At 39.9% G+C, this 19,079-nt stretch overlaps 1 protein-coding gene across 2 annotated transcripts; it reads right to left on the reverse strand.

Annotated features, from left to right (window-relative positions):
• Positions 1–8,744: 8,744 nt before the first annotated feature.
• LOC120443320 (peroxisomal N(1)-acetyl-spermine/spermidine oxidase-like) lies at positions 8,745–17,648 on the reverse strand. Of its 2 annotated transcripts, none has more exons than XM_039621676.1 (10): positions 16,205–17,648; positions 14,992–15,168; positions 14,749–14,879; positions 14,468–14,655; positions 12,298–12,479; positions 11,921–12,090; positions 11,585–11,670; positions 11,359–11,471; positions 9,818–9,972; positions 8,745–9,344 (listed from the first exon to the last, which is right to left on the reverse strand). In XM_039621676.1, the coding sequence occupies exons 1-10, from the start codon at positions 16,356–16,358 to the stop codon at positions 9,231–9,233; spliced, it is 1,470 nt and encodes a 489-aa protein (XP_039477610.1). In that variant the 5' UTR covers positions 16,359–17,648; the 3' UTR covers positions 8,745–9,230. The 2 variants fall into 2 exon arrangements, with proteins under 2 accessions (XP_039477610.1, XP_039477609.1); XM_039621675.1 differs by having other exon boundaries at positions 14,992–15,164; positions 16,201–17,648.
• Positions 17,649–19,079: the final 1,431 nt, after the last annotated feature.

The following is a 19,079-nucleotide window of genomic DNA, read 5'->3' on the forward strand; positions in this document are numbered from 1 at the left end:
TTAAACGTCAGAGTATTAGAGAACACAGACAGTGTATGTTCAAACAGATGACTCATATCAAGGTTCTTATAGTTAGCTGGTATTTTGATCTATATAACATACTAACATTTTCATTTCAAATGACAGAAAGCCTGAAACGCCTGGGTGCCCTAGAATGCACCTGGATCCTGGTAATCCTGGTTTATGATTAACCTTGGTGCTTCTAGTACAGAAGAGAAAAACACCTTTGCTGAGGTGCAAGTGAGAAAGTTCCTGCTCTCTTTATGCATAAACCAATAAAGACAAGAGTATTTGGTGACCTCATAAGGTGAACATGGGGGGAGAAAAAAAGGACAAAAACAACAGAATGCAGCAATGTAATCTCTTAACAATGCACAGTATTGTCAATATTCTCATAAGTAGTGTTATGGAAATTTTAACAATAACCTGCAACACACCCAGTGAGCTTGATTTGAAGTGGGTTTAATAAATACATTGCAATGTGGAGAGAGTATCCCAGTGAAACACCAGGACCATCTCTGCCTTGTGGCCACTGCCCTTACATCTTATATACAGACACACAGACAAAGAACATTGCACAAACTCTAACATGTTGGCCCCTCTCACGGGGGGCTATACCTCCTCCCGCACAGAGAGAATTATGACCTTGTTTTCTGCTTAGCCTTCACCTAAGGATTTACATCCCTGATAAGCAGAAGAAGTCTCACTATCTGTTTAATGTCTCCCATTACAATGGCCTCACTGTGTTAACTTTCCACATGCATGTAAAGTAGTGGCAGGAGTGCTCTTACTATGGTAAAGTGAGAAAGTGATATTACTACAACTAATGTGATATAATTAAATATGTGATTAATATATGAAAAAAGAAATCTGCCACCACATTCCCACCCTTTGTGATACCACAATTAAGAATCACATAAAACCATGGAGATTTCTTTTCTAACTACTGAAAATAACATCAGCACAATTGCGTACTCAAAGAAATTCCATAATGTGCATCCTCCCTATAATCAGAAGGGAAAAAAACAAACAAACTCACACTTTATGGTCATCTTCGCTCCATCTGAGTCTCCACCCTTTGTTTGAAGGATGGCAGTTATATCATAAAGGAAAACACAATATGAGATCATATACAGAAATGAAACAGCCTCTGTTGTTCATCTGCAAAAGAAAACTTCAACTTTAGTTACATCAAGCTGCTCTTTCATAAGAACCCGTTGTTTAGATAAGGAAGTCTTTCAGTGTGTGATATATCTTTCCCAATTTATCATTAAATCCATCAACCCATGTTTCCCAATTTATTAATATTTATTTATTGATTAAAAGACCCTCACCCCCAGTGTTATTAGGGATTGAGGCACAGATGCCTCACCAAACATCACACACACTCCTTCGTGCCATTTGCTTTGCCCTGTCCAGATGTTTGCCATAAAGGACAGTGACTATATCTGTACCTAAGTGAATACCACAAACATAAACTAACTTCAATGTTAGTGCTTTCCAAAGTCTGCGGTAAAACCCAGAAGTAGCCATGAATTTCCACACAGCCAACATATATTAAACACTTTGAGCTACATTTACAACAGAGAGATCGATGCATTGTGCTGCACTCTTTCCTACTGTAGACCCATTTAAACAGTGTAAACCCTCTCAAAGGCATTTACAATTATCTTTACTGTCCCCACATCAGTGATTGGGGAAACCAAAACAACCACATTTAACTCTAGAAGAACAACCTCATTCTTTAGGTGCTTCCAGCATGTTTGAGACCTATCAAAATCCCTCAATGAAATGTGATAAACCCAAAATCCTACTGTAGGGTGTCAAACAATGTGTCAAAGCTGAGTACACATGTCAAAAGAACTCACAACTGTTGTTACTATGTTTACTCAGACAATAAGGACCTAATGCACTTACGCATCAGGAATTGACATGCTAGAAAATCAGTCTAGCTACCCTACAAAATATACACAAATAATTATTAGTTAGGTTTCTGTAAAACTTGCATGCTATAACTACTCCAGTCACTTCCAGTCAGGCTCAGGACTCTAACAGAGTTTGTGATGTTCAGAGAGTCGTGGTAAATGCATATCATTTATAAGATGATTAGAAATGTCACACCAACGACCCCTTAACTCAAAAAAAACACACGGAACTACTTCAGGCACAACTGCCTGATTGTTTAATCAGGTGTCATCTGCATTCATGATCCCTCTTGGTGGCACAGAGTCTCACTCTGCAGTCGCTGAGTTGGAGCTTGGCACGCTCTTGTTGGAGGAGGGCGCTCTTTTCACCCCTCGCCCCTCTCGTTCCAATGCAGCTTTATGGTTATTGCTGTGGTTCTGGAATCTTCTCATAATGACTAGTAGGGCCACAAACCGCACGACCTTTGACCTCAACCACTGTCTGGGCTGTCAGCTATGCCATGAGTGTTTCCTAGTTCTCGCTGGGTCTCTGAAGACTTCTGATCAGCACCCAGTCTCAATCTCAGTCTGGAGATTCCACCCTTGGGATGATTTCTTCCAGCAATACTCTGGCCACTGCACCTGTATCTCCCTACTAGAAGGAAAAACTTCTAACCATTTGGAAAATATATCGACCAACATCAATCCACATTTTTCCTTTCAGTTTAGTGAACTTCACTTATAGGTTTTCAAACCCTCATCTGAACATGGGTGTACCACCTGTAGAGGTTTAATATCTGTCCATAGCATGTTAATCCCACAAGTCACAGTAAAAAAGTCAGGAGAAAATCATCATGAAAACTCATGAAAAACACAGAAAGCATTGTTTCATGTTACATTGTTTCATGTTAAACCTGAATCCCTCCTCTTGACGCATGGACACTCCCATGAGTCAACTCATCAGAACTAGGCTCCTTTCTCAAAGAAAAAGGTCAGCTAGATCATTGCCAATGCAACATCAGGGCATCCTCCGGAGTAGCTCTGTAACCCTGGAATAAAAGATGTCAGTGTGTTTTGCATATTAAATTTGTTTAACACCTGGCTCCGCTAGAGCCTGCATACACACAACAAGATCTGGAAGGTTAATCAAACTTCACACTTGCAAACAATTGTAGATCATAAAAGTAATGAAGTATTCAGCATCAAAGACAAGTATCCTGTGCAGGTTTTCTCAAATCATTCAACCACAATTATTGCCATAATTTGCCCCAGACATGGATCATCCCATGTGTTTCTTCAACATTACTGTAACCAGTGACTTTCCTTAAGCAATGTCACTCACACTGTTTATCACTATGAGCTCAACAGTAATCAGATAATGAGCCCAACACTAAAAATGTCACACAATCACTGCACTTCTACTCTAACATCACTTGTCTGTCTGTGCTGAATCCTTCACAAGCACTCTTAGAGAGAAACAAACATTAGCAAAACATATGAAGCATCCTGGAAATTCTTCCTGGATCAACAGATTCCAGAGGTGCTGCAAAAGATCATAAAGTTAACACTCTGCTGTAAAAGAGATAATACTGGTTTCAAACACAGTATGTTTGACACTGTATTCACATTTTCTCCAACATTTTCTCAACAACATAGTATAATTGCATAACCAACATATAACCTGTAATCACAGTCGCCTTCACACGTAAACCCAGTAATTCTGTGAGAAAAAAAATAAAAAAATAACCTGTGGTATGTCCTATAAATCACAGAATCAGATCACATGATTAACCCTCTGCTGTAGAAAAGAGAATGTAAATGTTAGCGCTGCGCAGGTGTATACACACTTTCTCAAAGTGACGTCTGCATTTGGCAATACTAGGTCATAAATAACACTCTGCTGGTAAATTCACAGACACAGAAAGTGGCATTTAAAAGGTTAAATCAGCACGCAAAAACAAGCAAACAAAAACACACACATCCACCCTTTTTTCACTGTTTGGGTGGATTAGGTATTAGAAGTGACTAATCCTAAAATACTTCCCATCTTCTCAATTTCAAGTCAGTCACATTTAGTCCACATCATCAGTCCAGCCATAGTCCTCTGCATTTGCATTTATACCAATCACATGCATTCATAACGATCATTGCTGACAGTGGAAAACCCGCAGCACAAATATAAATATCCACTGACAGCAATATTTCGTCATTCAAAAACAAAAACAATTTTATTGCTTTTGAAATGGATTGAATCGCCACAATCCTTTTAAACACAGGACTTACCAACTAATATGGTCAGCGCCCTAGGTAGGTGAATTTTCTCAGAAGCCAGTTGTAATCTAGAGAAGCTCACCTTATATTTGCTCTCAATTAAAGTATTTTATAGCGCTTTTGCTCCCAATCTTGCAGGCCTGCTTTTAAATCATCAACACACAAAACATCACCCCAGAGGGATGATACCTGGCAGGTTTTTTCCTAAGTGCACTGTTACAAAAACCCCAAAACAACAACAACCCCAAAACACATATTAGTCCGGTTCGGGCATGTCTAAGCGTAAATAAACAAAAAAACAGTCTTTCTCTTAGAAAAGAAAACAACCCAAACCTAACTGGCAGAATCAGCCTGGTACTAAAACAAAAACCCCAAAATCTACCGGAAAAATCACAGGAAAAGTTTTGCCTTCAAGTGAAATAACAGGCGGTAGGGGTTGGAACCTGCCATGCAGTGCTGCAGTCACTGCTTCTGGCTTTAATTAACAACTGATGCTTACATGGTCTGAAATCAGGCTTAAGAGTCACTACCTTTGTTAATTTCCCACATCATATTTACTGGTTGCCCACAAGTGCTCCAGAATATCACACAATTCTGGAAAGTCTCAGCCAACCAACATAGTTCCACCTGCTAAATACACAGACAACTGTCCATCCTTTTTTATTAGCAGCTGCACAGTTCACACAACACTAATGCTCACCATTAAAAGCTTCCTAAACACTTTATATCAATATTTTATCACTGGAATGTGAATTTCTTCCCCAGGTCTGTGCTTTTTTTTTTTTTTTTTTAACTTATTTTTCATTTTCACAGACCTAATTTTATTTACCTTTTCTATCCCCCCACACACACATAAAATGTGTAACATGTTGCCATGTATTTCACAAAACAAGTTTGTTCTCATGTAATCAGAGTGTATATCTGAATTCAAGCTTCACCCATACATCAGAAACAGGAAACTCATTTCAACCCTCTGCTACATCTTATTCACTTGTTTTATAATCCGGTCATCCTTCCCTGATCTAGTAACAATCAACTAATTTGCATATCAGCTATTAACCCACTAAGTTGACAGGACAACAGAAATGCATGTTCAAAATATTATCACAAAAGAGAATTTCCTTCATACAGTAAATTACTTGTGCTGCACCAATTAAGCAGAAAGCATCTAATTTTACAATTTACTATATTAACAACTAAATTTATTGTCTGATCACTGGTTGGTCAAACCAGAATCTCTCTTTTTGTTTCTCTTTCACAAAAGTTAAAATGTTGTCCTGCAACCTAGAGAGTTAATTGTCAGCAGTGGATACACTCAACATTTGATAACAAGTGTCTGTTAAATTTACACAATTTTAACACTGATGACAGATAACAAGCTGATCTTCATTGCATGTGTATGTGTTAGTAGGCAGGTTTAATGCATGTGTGTGCAGTGGAGCTGCAGATTCAGCAGGGCATGTCCTTAGAACTGCCTTTCCTTCACATTTCTCTGTTTATGTGTGTTTGTGTGCGTTTTAGTTTTACCTTTGTTGCAATCCTACGGACTCTTTATCAACCTCCACAAGACACCTGGCCACAGTTTTCCAATTTTCATGTGTTCTCACATTAACAACAACAGACTTCATTTTAACTCCATGCTCTCTTCTCCCCACTTCTCACAGCTTCTGTCTCTCTCCTGCATCTGCAGCAGTTCATAGTTGTGGCGTGTCAGGGGCCCAGTGGGCTGTTCTTCTTCAGCTTTGTCTTTTGTCTTTCACTCTTTTCAGTCTCTTCCTTTGCCATTTCAGCTCCCAGTATGGCAAATGTGAAACTCAGACAGTCTTCTCAAGTCCATTCACACACAGTGATGACGCTGGGAGCGCATACTTCCATCCATCCATGGTATTTGTACATGCTGCTGAACCCTTTAAGGTTCAGGGCAGTGTTGCTGTGTGTTCACATTGTCGAGTCTTGAAGTCGACGCCGTTGCTCTCGAACTGCATTTTGTCTTCAGGGAGAGATCGATCGCCCTCGAAGCTTGTTCTTCAGTGTAAGGTGTACATGGAGTGAAGCTGTGTAATATTCAGCCAAAACACGGCTGGGTGTGGTTCCAATTATGTTAATCTATCATTTTGCTCCGGCCGCTGTGCTTGTGGAGGACGTTGATCCAGTTCCGTAGCCACCTGTACAAAAACACTAAAACATCTATTTAATATCATTTTCATCACTGCTCATTAACACTTTCCCTCTCTTATTCTTCTATCCACATTTTAACACCTCTCTTTCCATCACTCTCGGATATACACACACCCACAGCACTTCTCACACACACACACACACACTTCTCTTTATTGTATTCCTCAGTTTCTACACACTTCATACTGCACATACTCTTTCTCATATTTCTGAAAGAGAAAAAAAATCATGCAATCAAACCTGGATTTGCCGGACCACCCAGAGGAGGCCGTACTGCTGACCTCAGCTTTGTGGACAAGCGCATTCGCCCGTCCAGCCTTTTCCTTGTGGTTCAAAAGTGTTAAACACCATAAACTAAGGACAGAGTCCTTCCCACAACAGTCCTGAAATCAGGCATCGTATTCCTGAAGTTTCCCTCCCAGTGGTCCATCCAAAACAAAAAACAAAAAACAACAACAAAAGCAACAACAACAAAAAAAAACTACAAACAAAAAAACAAACTCTTATCCCTGTCAATATCTTTCTCTTACACAACACATACTTCACCCATTTGGAGTTTTCACCCAGACCACCTCCAGGGACACAACCTCCCCACGGCTCCTGTAGCTGCTTTGCTGAGCTCAGCACCCAATTGCAGCCGGGCGTCCCCTCTGCAGCCTTTGCTTCGGTACAAAGTGCTAAAAACCATAAACCCAAGGACAGAAGAGTCCTTCCCAAGGACAGAAAGGTCCTTCCCACGACAATCCATAATTTAGGCGTCGCTTTTTGAGGTTTTCCTTTTGTGGTCCGCTTGAAAACTCCCCCAAATCAAAACAGCTCACCGTTGCAGATTCTTTTTCCATTTCTTTCCTCATAGTTCGTTAAATTCCTGCATGTGTGAGTCGCTGAAGGCCTCTAGCGGTTCCCCCCTTTTTTTTTTTTTGAAAAGAACGGTGGGACTGGGGCAATTTTCCCCCAGGATGGCCAGTCACCGCGTACCTGCGATTCAGCGAAACCCACGTGAGGAATCCTGTTCGTGACGCCAAATTGTTATGGAAATTTTAACAATAACCTGCAACACACCCAGTGAGCTTGATTTGAAGTGGGTTTAATAAACACATTGCAATGTGGAGAGAGTATCCCAGTGAAACACCAGGACCATCTCTGCCTTGTGGCCACCGCCCTTACATCTTATATACAGACACACAGACAAAGAACATTGCACAAACTCTAACATGTTGGCCCCTCTCACGGGGGGCTATACCTCCTCCCGCACAGAGAGAATTATGACCTTGTTTTCTGCTTAGCCTTCACCTAAGGATTTACATCCCTGATAAGCAGAAGAAGTCTCACTATCTGTTTAATGTCTCCCATTACAATGGCCTCACTGTGTTAACTTTCCACATGCATGTAAAGTAGTGGCAGGAGTGCTCTTACTATGGTAAAGTGAGAAAGTGATATTACTACAACTAATGTGATATAATTAAATATGTGATTAAAATATGAAAAAAGAAATCTGCCACCACAGTAGACATTAATTTACTTGCATAAATAAACACAGTAAACACACTACAATGTGTCCATGTTTGAGTTTATTTATTCATTAAAAACACAATCACAAGCCTGGATAGAGCCCTTTTGTCCACTTGTGACAAGTAAAGCAAAGTGCTTCTCCTGTCATTTACTTAAGTTTTATTATATAGGAATCTAATAAATTATGTTTGCATAAAATGAAACAAAATCATTACATGTTTCTAAATATTAGGAGGACCGCGGTTCTTTAGAAAATGCAAATATATCATTATTTTGAGTTTAATGTAATGTTTCAATGATTTGGTGTTCTCCCTATTGGGGAAATGAGCTATTCTGCATCTGAATCACACATTATATTTGTGGTCTTTTTACTCTATAGAAAGATAAAAACACACAAGCAACTACTACAGTCATTGGTCCTGATTGTGGTTTAAAACAGATGATTTGAACTAGACTTTGATTTGTGCTTATAATGCATCGGGAAATAGTGGCGATGTCCAGGGAATGCATTTATGTATGAATATTTCCACTATGGAAAATAAAGCTATTACATAGCTACATTTTATCTAGCTTACTTCATCCATATCTGGTCGTTTTCCCATTTTTAATCAATTCTGTCCTGAGTCACACTCAGTAAGGGTTGTATCACTAACCCCACGCCACACTGACCCACTTTTCAATAATTTCCTGCTAGTTTGCCTGCCATGTGTATTTTTTTCTATTGTACCTGCTTTGCATTGCAAATTTTATCCAAGCACCTGCCCAACTACTGCTTGCCTGTAGCGATTAAGTCACTTGTGATCTACCGGTCGTTTTTATGGTATACCATGGTTGGCTGTGTCTTATTTGTTCATAATACACTAAAATTGTTCAGTGCTCTTATTCTTTGATATTTTTTATTAAAATTGTTGGCTGTTGTTGATTCAGTTTGTGCATATTCTTATTTTTAAAATCACAACAAAAACATAATTTTACTTGCATTAATATTACCAACAACCCCACCAGTAAAAGTTCCCTTGGCAACATGTTAGCAATGACTAATGTATAATGTAATGTGTCAACCTTTAAACTCAGATAAGGAGTGGAACTCCAGATTTCAACATAACTATGCCACAAGCCCTCTTTTTTCCCCATATTCAGCACTGTGGTTTTTAGTGCGAACAGACAACCACTATGATTACTCAGTGTCACCAGATAAGACACAGATAAGATTTGTCTTTTATCTTATCTGACTAAAGAGCAGTCAGAAAAGATAAAAGACTTCATCTGATTGTTTTTTAGTAAAAAAAAAAAAAAAAAAGCTAAAAGAAAAGTCTTTATCTTTAAATTTCTTAGATTACAGGGAATTCATGGGCTAACAGAAGCCTAGTAGTGAGTGATGAGTCTATCTGCTTCTCTCCACCCAGTGAGAATTGCTCCATGGACGGTGGAGTAAAAGCAAGGATGGGTTGCCTCTCCGGCAAACAACACCTGCAGGGGCTGAAACACACAAGCAGTAAAAGTGAGAAACATTTTTCAAGGTTATATTTTGTCACTTTCTGTCTAACTATAAAGTAACAGTACTTACCTGGGCAATATGACTCACTTGATTTACTAATAGTTCATATGCTGCACACCATGCCAAGATATGTCACGTTTTCTAGTAGCAATTCTTATCAAACTGTGTTATCACTAGCATTTCTTATAGATTGAATAATCAAATGTGAACAAATGATGCTTTTTTTCAACAGGCTGCTAAGCGCTAAAGGATACCATTTAAAATGGGTTTTAATGGACAAAACACTCCTTTGAAAATGGTCAGGTACCAGGACTGGATTGAACATTTTTAAAGAAATTCAAAAAAGCCCAGAGAACTCTTACTCAAGACCACTTTAGAAAAATGGCATGAAAGTCTGGCTCCGTAGAAGCAAAATATTAGCAAAAATTAAGAGGTGGCTCAAGACGTTCTGTACCTGTGACAGAGTTTCCTGTGAAGGCAGAGGTTCCATCATGTTCTTCAGGTCCTTGGCTGTACAGCCTATGGCTGGGTGACAGTAGGAACCGTATGTCCAGGGATCAGTGAACCACCGGGAACACAGGATTCTCTTTGGTGTGATGGTACCGTTTCCTACACACAAATATGAAATAACCAAGGCTCAACCACTTCAGGAAATATAAAAAAACCCAGATATAAATAAATTACTTTTACTACATATTAAAGCCTTCCCTCTATGTATGACAGCTTTTTGGGACTTGAATACTGTATATCAGTAACTATTTGCTAGCTCATTTCAGCAGGCAGTACCCTATACAGCCTGCCCTCCAATCTATCCCCCTGTGACAGCCAGTGGGGTGGCCTTGTGTTCTTGTTTTCTTGTTGCCTATTTCTTGCAGGTAGGTGGAGCTGGCCCAGTTATAGATGCAGCACACCTGAGAAGGCCAGTCCTAGTATATAAAGACACCTTGACTGAACCATGGCTGTCTCTCTTTGTCTGGCACTCATTATGTTCATTTTGTTCTTCAGTTATGGCTGTTGTATTATTTAACTTGTGGTTAAGTTTCTTTACCTTATTTCATTAAAAATATCTTACAGCCTTTAAAAGCCTGTGTGTGGTCTCCCACTTGCTTGTCACGTCTTTTGAGCCGGGTTGTGACACAACAAACATTCTGGTTTATTAAAAAGCAGCAGCTGGATCAATTATGGATCAATTACCTGAGAAGAATATTTCTTGCAGAAAAGCCTTAAGCTACTTTTAGATGCTCCCCTTTCCAAAACGTGTTGCCACATCAGGCAGCTCTGTATATTTGATTTGACAGATTATTATGGGTGCCCTTCCTGACGTAGTGTCCAGGTGATTTGTGTCTTCACTTGGGCACAAACCAGGTAGCTTCTACTTTAATGGTGCCCATTCAATACCTATTCAATACTCGGTCTAACATGTACATTTCTGCACTAGAAGGTTTCAATCAAAGAAAATAGCTGCATAGTTTTCTACAATCAATTGTCATCTGCACAGTGGCCTGTTTCAGGCATGTCAACATCAGAGGATAAACTCTGCAATCTGACCTGGTTTCATAAATCTATACTGAACTATTTTCCCAATATTAATATGTTATATATAAGTAAGAGTGTGATGACTATCAGCTTTTTAAAATATAAATACAATTTGTGCCAATATTATATTAGCAGTTTCAACCACAAACTCAGTCTTATTGCTGTAAGACATAAAGATATTTAGATAATAGTCATACACGTTTGCTGCTCGATTTAATGCCATTATATCTGCATACATACTCTTTATTACCTGAACTTGTTTTATTCCTATAACAATGAGATGTTTTATAGATTTCTAACAAAAAATTGAACTGTCGTGATGCTTGTGCATACAGAGAAGTTTTCTTAGGTATAACAACTATCTTTTTTTAATCATTAGTCTCTTTGATATTTATTTTTTATCTTTAATTATACTACAGAGGAAAGAGCTACACGGTTTAGATCAGATATAAAACTTACCTGTGAATGTACGGACAAGCTTTGTGATTGATTCTCTCACTTTCTCCTCAGGAAGTGTCTCCATATACTCTGCCTCATGGCCACAAATCCAGCCGCAGAGAACATGGCTACTCCTGAGAGTTTGTGTTAATCAACAAGAGAAGTCAGAATGCTGGTTTGAATTGCAAAGAAAAGCTTATAGGAGGGAAAAATCTTTAATGGTCCCTCAGATTAACATGTCACTTACTTTTCAGAAGGTTTATGCACAGTGAATGTCACCAACTTCCTTATCCAGGATTTACTCACATCTGACACTTGGTCTGACACAGTCTCCTGAAAACACAAAAGGGGTTATGTCCTCTCTGATCTCTGGCTCTAAAGCACAAGTTCACACAATGTCTCTATTGTTACTAGGCAACATTTCTGAGAGAACTTATTTTATTGCATCATATATATAAAAACAAAGAAACAGGTTCATATCTTTAAAATTGCGCAAGAACGTTTAAAAATATCTGTCAACCTGTTATTAAGACACAGGTTCTGTACATACTTATGAAACCATTCTGGCCGCTGAACTACAAACCTCGTCTTCCCACACGAGGTAGATGATTTCACAATCAGCATCCCACCACGGCAATTCAAACTCCACAAATATTTTGTCACATGTTCCAAATCCTAGTGTCTCGATTGACTTCAGCTTGTGGGCCGGGAGAGGAGGGTGGAACAGAGTGGAGTGGTGCTTCTTCAGATATCCTGACAAAAAGAAAACGTATTAAAAATTGCATAAACTGCAGCAGAGGGTTAAATCTAACTTGGTCTGTGCTCCATTGTTAAAATAACGCTACCAAAACGCCCCCATTAAGATTAAGCTCTGACATTGGTCATAACAAGTAATTTACAATTACTCAATTCCATACAGAGAGACGAAAAACAGGATAAAGTATATGAAAAGAAGTTTACCTAAGGGCACAGTGACAATAACGTGATCAGCAGCAATCCTCTCCCCATTCTCACACTCAACCGTCACAGGACTTAAGCCACCCTCTGTGTTGCTCCAGTGGACACAGCGCACAGGGCAATTGTAGGTCACCAAATCAGAGGGGAGTTCAGACATCAAGTTCTCGATTAGGCGCTCAAATCCTCTGCAAGATAAGATAAACTAAGATGACCATGATGCAGCATCTGTAGTACATTTGTATTTTATATTAGATGTGATAATCATAGCTGTTGATAATGACAAAGTGATGATGAGTGTCCATGAAGTGTGCACTATTGAGGTTCATTAGATTAGGGCGCCAAAGAATAGAATAGTGTGACCTTTGCATATATATTATTTTATCTATATTCCAAACACTTAAAGTGAAACCTAATCACACAGTCTAACAATTTCAGATGCTGGATTTCTGATTTTCATGGCCTATACGTCATAATCATCAAAATTAAAATGAAAAAGGCTTGAAATCTAAAAATTTTTATTCTATCTACAGTCAGATTTACATCCTCTCAAAAAGGTCTTGTTTGTGAACCCAGAGAAGAACAACAAAAATAGTATACAACCTTAAAGTTGTTTCAGCATGTGTTCCTGGTTATTTCATAGTCTTTCAAGACTTAGTCATGGTTAGTGATTCTCTAAATGAATTAAGGTGCAGCGAATGGAAATCAGACCCATGACTTTTAAAAAAATGTCTCTACGTTAGCTCAAGGACATGTCCATGGATCCTGTTGAGCTACTTTAAATATAATCTGTAGTGAATAAATAACAAATTATAGAGATTAACTGGGTGAAACTAGAGCAGTCAAGAGCATTTTATATTTATTTAGTACGTACTTACAGACATCAAGGCACCTGTGTTTCATTGTCTTAGTCTTTATTGTGGATAAATTAGCTTTGTTCTTGTAAAACCAGACAATAAATAAATAAATAGCTAATCGCTATAATGAAAACCACAGAAGGTTCTCATACAGGCTGATCAGAGGATTAAACAAAAGAAACAATCTAAAGGACTAAGGATCTAAATCACTGCCACTTTAATAACTCATTATTAATCAATGCAGCTTTACTCATTGACAGCACTTGGTGGTGAGGGCATAAACTTAAATTGCTACAGGTGAGCAAACGACGAGTAAATGAATGGCATTTATGTTAACACCCTTCATGCATACAATGATCAGTGTTGGGGAGTAACGGAATACATGTACCGCCGTTACGTATTTAGAATACAAAATATGAGTAACTGTATTCCGTTACAGTTACCGTTTAAAAAGGTGGTATTCAGAATACAGTTACTTTGTTGAAATAAATGGATTACACGGCGGTACTTCCCTGTTTCATATTCTCGCGGGTCAGGATTGTTTGGGTTTGTTTGACAGCTACGTAATGTTGTTCCAGGCGGCAGCGTTACGGTTGCCATGGTTACAGGGTGACGCTCTCTCTCTGCGTGTTTCCTGGGTGAGAGAGCGCTTTTTTGTTGTTGTTGTTGTGCTAAGCTAAAAGGCAGAATGCTACAGGCATGGCCCTAAAGAATGTAGCCTGATGGGCAGTGTAGTCCGTGCTGCAGGGAGAATGGACTACCATACACGTTATGTGTCTGTGAGCGAGGGAGGGAGAGAAAGGAAAAGTCGGAGCTGTCACGGAGCAAAAACGGGAGCTGGAAGCATGTAAATATAATAATAACCACTGCAGCCAAGAAGAGTGCCTGACGAGCCCATTTGTAAGTAAGCTATTAAGACTCGACTGTACGCTGTGTTCGTGTTTTCCTCCGGAAAAAATAAGTTCCGTTGGAGCCTTTCAACGCCTCTCTCTGTCTCTGGCAAGCAAAGTTGACCCAGACAACAAAGTAAAGCTAGTTTTCGGCTACACGGAACCCACCGTATTAGCCAGAGGTCCCTTTACTACTGTTCGGAGCCGCGGACCTTCAGTAACAGTAATAAATCACAGCAATAGTACATTCACGTAGTTGTAAACAGCACGATAATATATTAAGTAATCCAAAGTATTCAGAATACGTTACTCTCATTGAGTAACGTAACGGAATACGTTACAGAATACATTTTGGGGCATGTATTCAGTATTCTGTAATGGAATACATTTTAAAAGTAACCTTCCCAACACTGACAATGATGCACAAACCTTGGAAGCGTGCAGTCCACGCCACGTAGGCTCTTAAACATAGAAAACCCTGCCAGGTCTATGTCATCCATGCTATGAGTGGCACTTTCACAGCACTCAAACTTCAGCATAGTACTGAAGGCAGAGAGAAGCAGCTGCCTGGTGGTTTCATCCTTATCTTTCCACCTTTCTGCTGCTTGGTTCTGCGCCTGCACAAAATTTCAACAAACAGTTCTTTTTTGTGTTTTTTTTTGTACAGGTTTTTATACCATCAGCAACAAGCATAATTCAAAACATTGCACCTTTGTTCGCATGAAATGTCCTAAACTCTTCCAGGATGTGTTTTGGGGATTTTGAAATTTTGAAGCGTTATCCAAAATCTCACGAAACAGCTCCTCAGCTGGTTCCATGCTTTCTGCACTCAGCCTCTGACCTTTGGGACAGAATTTAAAGTTGTAATAACAATCACAGCTTACCATGCACGCTATTATTATATACGATGATGTGATGTGCTGAAGTACACTTGTGCTACTATCTCTGGTGACCTGAACTGCTGAACCAGTTGGGGACCAAGGGAGGATCTTCATCCACGTCTACAGCCTGGTTCTCTGGATTGAGGGCTTCTGGAGGCAAGAGGCCATAGTCACGAGCCAGACAAAACAATGGGTTCTTCTCAGATGGGCCATCAATGTAAGCCGCACCTATCTCTGTAATGGTGCTACCTGTCAAAGAAAAACAAGTCTTTGTGTACATTTACTTGCACAATGACAGTAAACTGACCAAAGATTAAGTTGACATAATATATCTTATATATCTCATAATTATCTTGATGATGGGAGGCCATTGTACTAGTAGATCAGGTTTCACAGAACTCTTTGTAATTCTGAGAAAAACTAAACACACCCCATGAGTCAACAGCTGGAAGAACCACATGTAGCAGCAATAACTTGAAGTTATTCTTTTCTGCATGACTGCATGACTTTAGTAGTCTCTCACGTCTTTGTGGAGGAACTTTGGCCAACTCTTCTTTACAATGTCGCTTCAGTTTATTGAGGTTGGTGGGCATTCATTAAAGCACAGCTCTGTTAAGGTCCCACATTTAATCGTGTTGAGGTCTGGAAGTTGACTGAGACATTGCAGCACCTCGATTCTTTTCTTTTTCAGCTATTCTGCTTCAGATTTGCTGCTGTGCTTGGGATCACGGTCCTGTTGTCTGACCTACTTTGGGCCAAGCTTTAGCTTGTCAGAGAGACAGACTCACATTTGACTTTAGAATACGTTGGCATACAGAGATCGACTCAACCACTGCAAGGTGCCCAGGTCACACCTGGATCCTACAGCAGACTGCCAAAACCTTTTTTTTTTTGTGAGGTTCATCCAGACTTTCATTGCACCTGGTTGCTAAGATGCACTTAGTTTTTCACGGTACTGCATAATGTCCTGTAAAAACTTTAATGTGAGGTATCTGTATGCACTGGCATAATTTTTGTGTTGTTTCACCATTCGGAAAACATCAGAAAGTTGCACAACAGTCCAAACACTGAAAGTGAAAGAAGTACAACAGAAGATGGTGACAGCAGCAGGTGATTAAAAGAGACAAGAACATGTTGGATTGCTTATCCTCCTAGATTGTCTGCAAAAGATGCTCACACTTAGGAATTAATGTTGTTCTTACTAAGGATTTAATTTAGTTGGTTTCTGATATTCTGACAGTGTAAAGTAGAAACCGACTAAAACAGAAACTACATATAAACTTACCCAGAGCTGCCGTTTTTATTCGTCCCCCGCTTCTTCCAGTCGCCTCAAGTATCCGCACATGATGATATCCAGCTTCGACAAGCCGGTGAGCCGCTGCTATACCCGATACTCCACATCCTATTATAACTATCTCTGGGTCTTCACTCGTCGACATCCTTGGTTCGCATGAAATTGTAGGACTGTCGCTCTCACAGCTTTATCTCAAGTTCCCCTCTGGGTGTGTATGAAATAAGCTACAGTGTGACTCGAGCATACAGTGGGTTGTGACTTATATATCGGTGTACATCATACAGTAGTGGTAACGCGTTGGCAGTCCGTGGACGACGGAGGCAGTGCCGAAAATAGGTGGCAGGCTACAGGTGAGTGGGCTAGTCAGCCAGCCGTGGACAACACTGAAGTTACAGAATACAAAGAGCTGAAGTCAAACAGAGTGTTAAAGGAAATGAAAAGCGTCCTCTACAGCCGCTGTCTGTGCCTCTCTTGCTGTAGTCATTATTATTTTTTAGCTCGTCTCTTGCTCCTGGTGGAAGTCATCTGTCCTTTCCTTCCCTGTTTCGGCCCACCTCTCAACCAATCACCGTTTGACTGACGCACAACGTCATCCACCACTAGGAACGTGCAGTTGGGATTTTGGAGGACTGCACTGCAGCACGTTTGCAGTACTTGTCCGTAGGAAAAGGCAATACACAAAAGGAAACAATTACTGGACCATAAACGCATCATCAGGAAGCATCATTGCACTTTGTCCTAACTTGTATATATAAGCAGTGACCACAGACACTTGACATGATTTCTCTGACATCAAACTGGGGAAAGGACCATAAAAGGAGAAATATAAAAATGAGAAATACAGTTTTGAAATAATATACAGACACATCTGCCCCAACAGCAATTTGGTGATTTTTAAAACTTTTAAAGCTCTTTTGTTAAATGTTAATGTTCTTCTGAGATCGTCTCCCAACCAAGCTGCAACTAATGCAAAATGAAACCAGTGCTGAAGTGCCAAAAGTCCCAGTTTCTCCAGTGGCCTCTTGATAGATTTAGCTACCAGTTCCTAATTTGAAAAGTTGGAAGTGCCTTAAAACTCCATTCTTTTAACTGGTCAGCAGGCTGCTGTTGGGATGGACTCTAAGCAAAAATTCACAGGGGACCCCTCCAACCAGCGTTCATCTCTATTATTTTATAATCTCACACCCCTAATAGTACCAACAGTCCTATAAAATCCAGGTGTTTATTACTCCAGAAATGCCAGTGACCACATTTGTTTTTTCCTCTTCTTTTTTTCTTTTTGCACTCCTAGAAAAATAATTCATAATTTTCCTGGCATGATTCTGTCCCCTTTGAGTCGGATGGAACCTCCTTAGAGAGGTTGGGTCTCTCTAACTGTCACTGCTGTTAGGGTTCAATATTGAGAGAAGAATCCATAAAAACCACAGATCCAGGCGTGTGCAATTTAGACGGCATTTTAATGAACACATGTGTGAGTTCAACAACCCAATCAGTGTTGAACTGTCTTTCTCATATTCAGACAACTGTTTTATGGGGTTAAGAATTGTACAGCCCCCTTTTCTGTTACTAGGCAGATTTCGTCACACCAAAACCACAATGACTTTTAACATAGAACATCATCTTCGTGTCGACGGCTGATGCTTCCTGTCTCCATTCTCGCTGTCGCTTATCTCCCGGAACATCAGTTGCACTTCCTCTAAGTACTTGGCACACTTCTGCATTTCTGCCCTACCAAAATAGACCTGTTATGGTGTGTGTGTGAGTGCGACACGCGTGAAGGGCGCGTGCATGTTGTGTACTGCGACGTGTCATGACCTCTCACTATTTGTCTGTCTGTGCGTGCAGAGTTTGCATCTGCTTTTCTGATCCTTAGTTGACCTTAAACTGAACTTTCCCCTATCAGTGATTCCTCTAACTAAGTGTGTGTTAATCAACGATACATGCATAACACCCTGCTCTTTGGCTTGCAGTCACTCTGCTTTCGGTTTCACTTCTGCAAAACATGCTCTGCAGACGCGTTTCGTTTCCTGTCTCATTTTAGCACAGAGAGTATTTTCCTGTCTCTGCCCTCTACACAGAGATCATAAAAGCATTAATAACATTTAAATTATAGATTCAACAGAACCATTTAAAATGGTTCTTCTTTGAACCTGTAATAAAGGCTATAACCATATATTTGAACATCTGAATGCATCTAAATGCAACCTCACTATTAATACTGAAATGTTAATGATGATTATAAAAATAGCAGCAACTAATAGCAGGACAATATTTCTATTCCTGACACTCCCTCTCTTGACCTCTTGACCACAAGAGGTCACCATACTGTGTGTTGGGTCACTCCTTGGCCCATTCAGCTGCTCCCTGTCCATCCCAGACATCATGGACATTAGGATCACTGTTCTTAGCTCTGACCCTCTCTTGGCATCCTGTGACTTAACAAATCAGACAACCTCATGTCATCTAGGTGGTCTTAGTTATAAAATGCCCGCTCCCACTTGAGAACACTTCATGCTTAAGTGGTCTCTGCTCCTCTTCTGGGTCCCACTCTAGTGGAAATCTGGCCACCTGCAAAGGATAGAAATCACTCTCTCCCTACTATGCTCTAAGTTACTCTGTTCCTCGACTGTTCTCAAAACATGAACCTAATTTCATATTTGGTTTTTGACTTTTATTTTCAAATCTTAATCAACCGTACTCAGCATTTGTAAAACTCTTCAAGCACTGCCTTTAAGGGAATCGAAGGAAGCACGTCTCTGCATGTGCTTCCTCTTTGCTCCTTATCTGATCATCAACATCCTGTGCACAAACTGTCACTGCTGCAAGTGCCTCTCACCTAAAGTCACCTCTCACCAGCAAAATCATC

This window comes from Oreochromis aureus, linkage group 13 (genome assembly GCF_013358895.1).
Source record: "Oreochromis aureus strain Israel breed Guangdong linkage group 13, ZZ_aureus, whole genome shotgun sequence".
In the NCBI taxonomy this organism is placed as follows: domain Eukaryota; kingdom Metazoa; phylum Chordata; class Actinopteri; order Cichliformes; family Cichlidae; genus Oreochromis; species Oreochromis aureus.

Excerpts from the sequence above, each read along its gene's own strand:
- LOC120443320 (XM_039621676.1), bottom strand. The coding sequence starts at position 16,358 with ATGTCGACGAGTGAAGACCCAGAGATAGTTATAATAGGATGTGGAGTA. Across the intron at positions 12,480-14,467 it reads GTGGACTGCACGCTTCCAAG|AGGATTTGAGCGCCTAATCG; the intron begins GTTTGTGCATCA and ends CTTATCTTGCAG. Across the intron at positions 9,345-9,817 it reads CACAGGAAACTCTGTCACAG|CCCCTGCAGGTGTTGTTTGC; the intron begins GTACAGAACGTC and ends TGTGTGTTTCAG.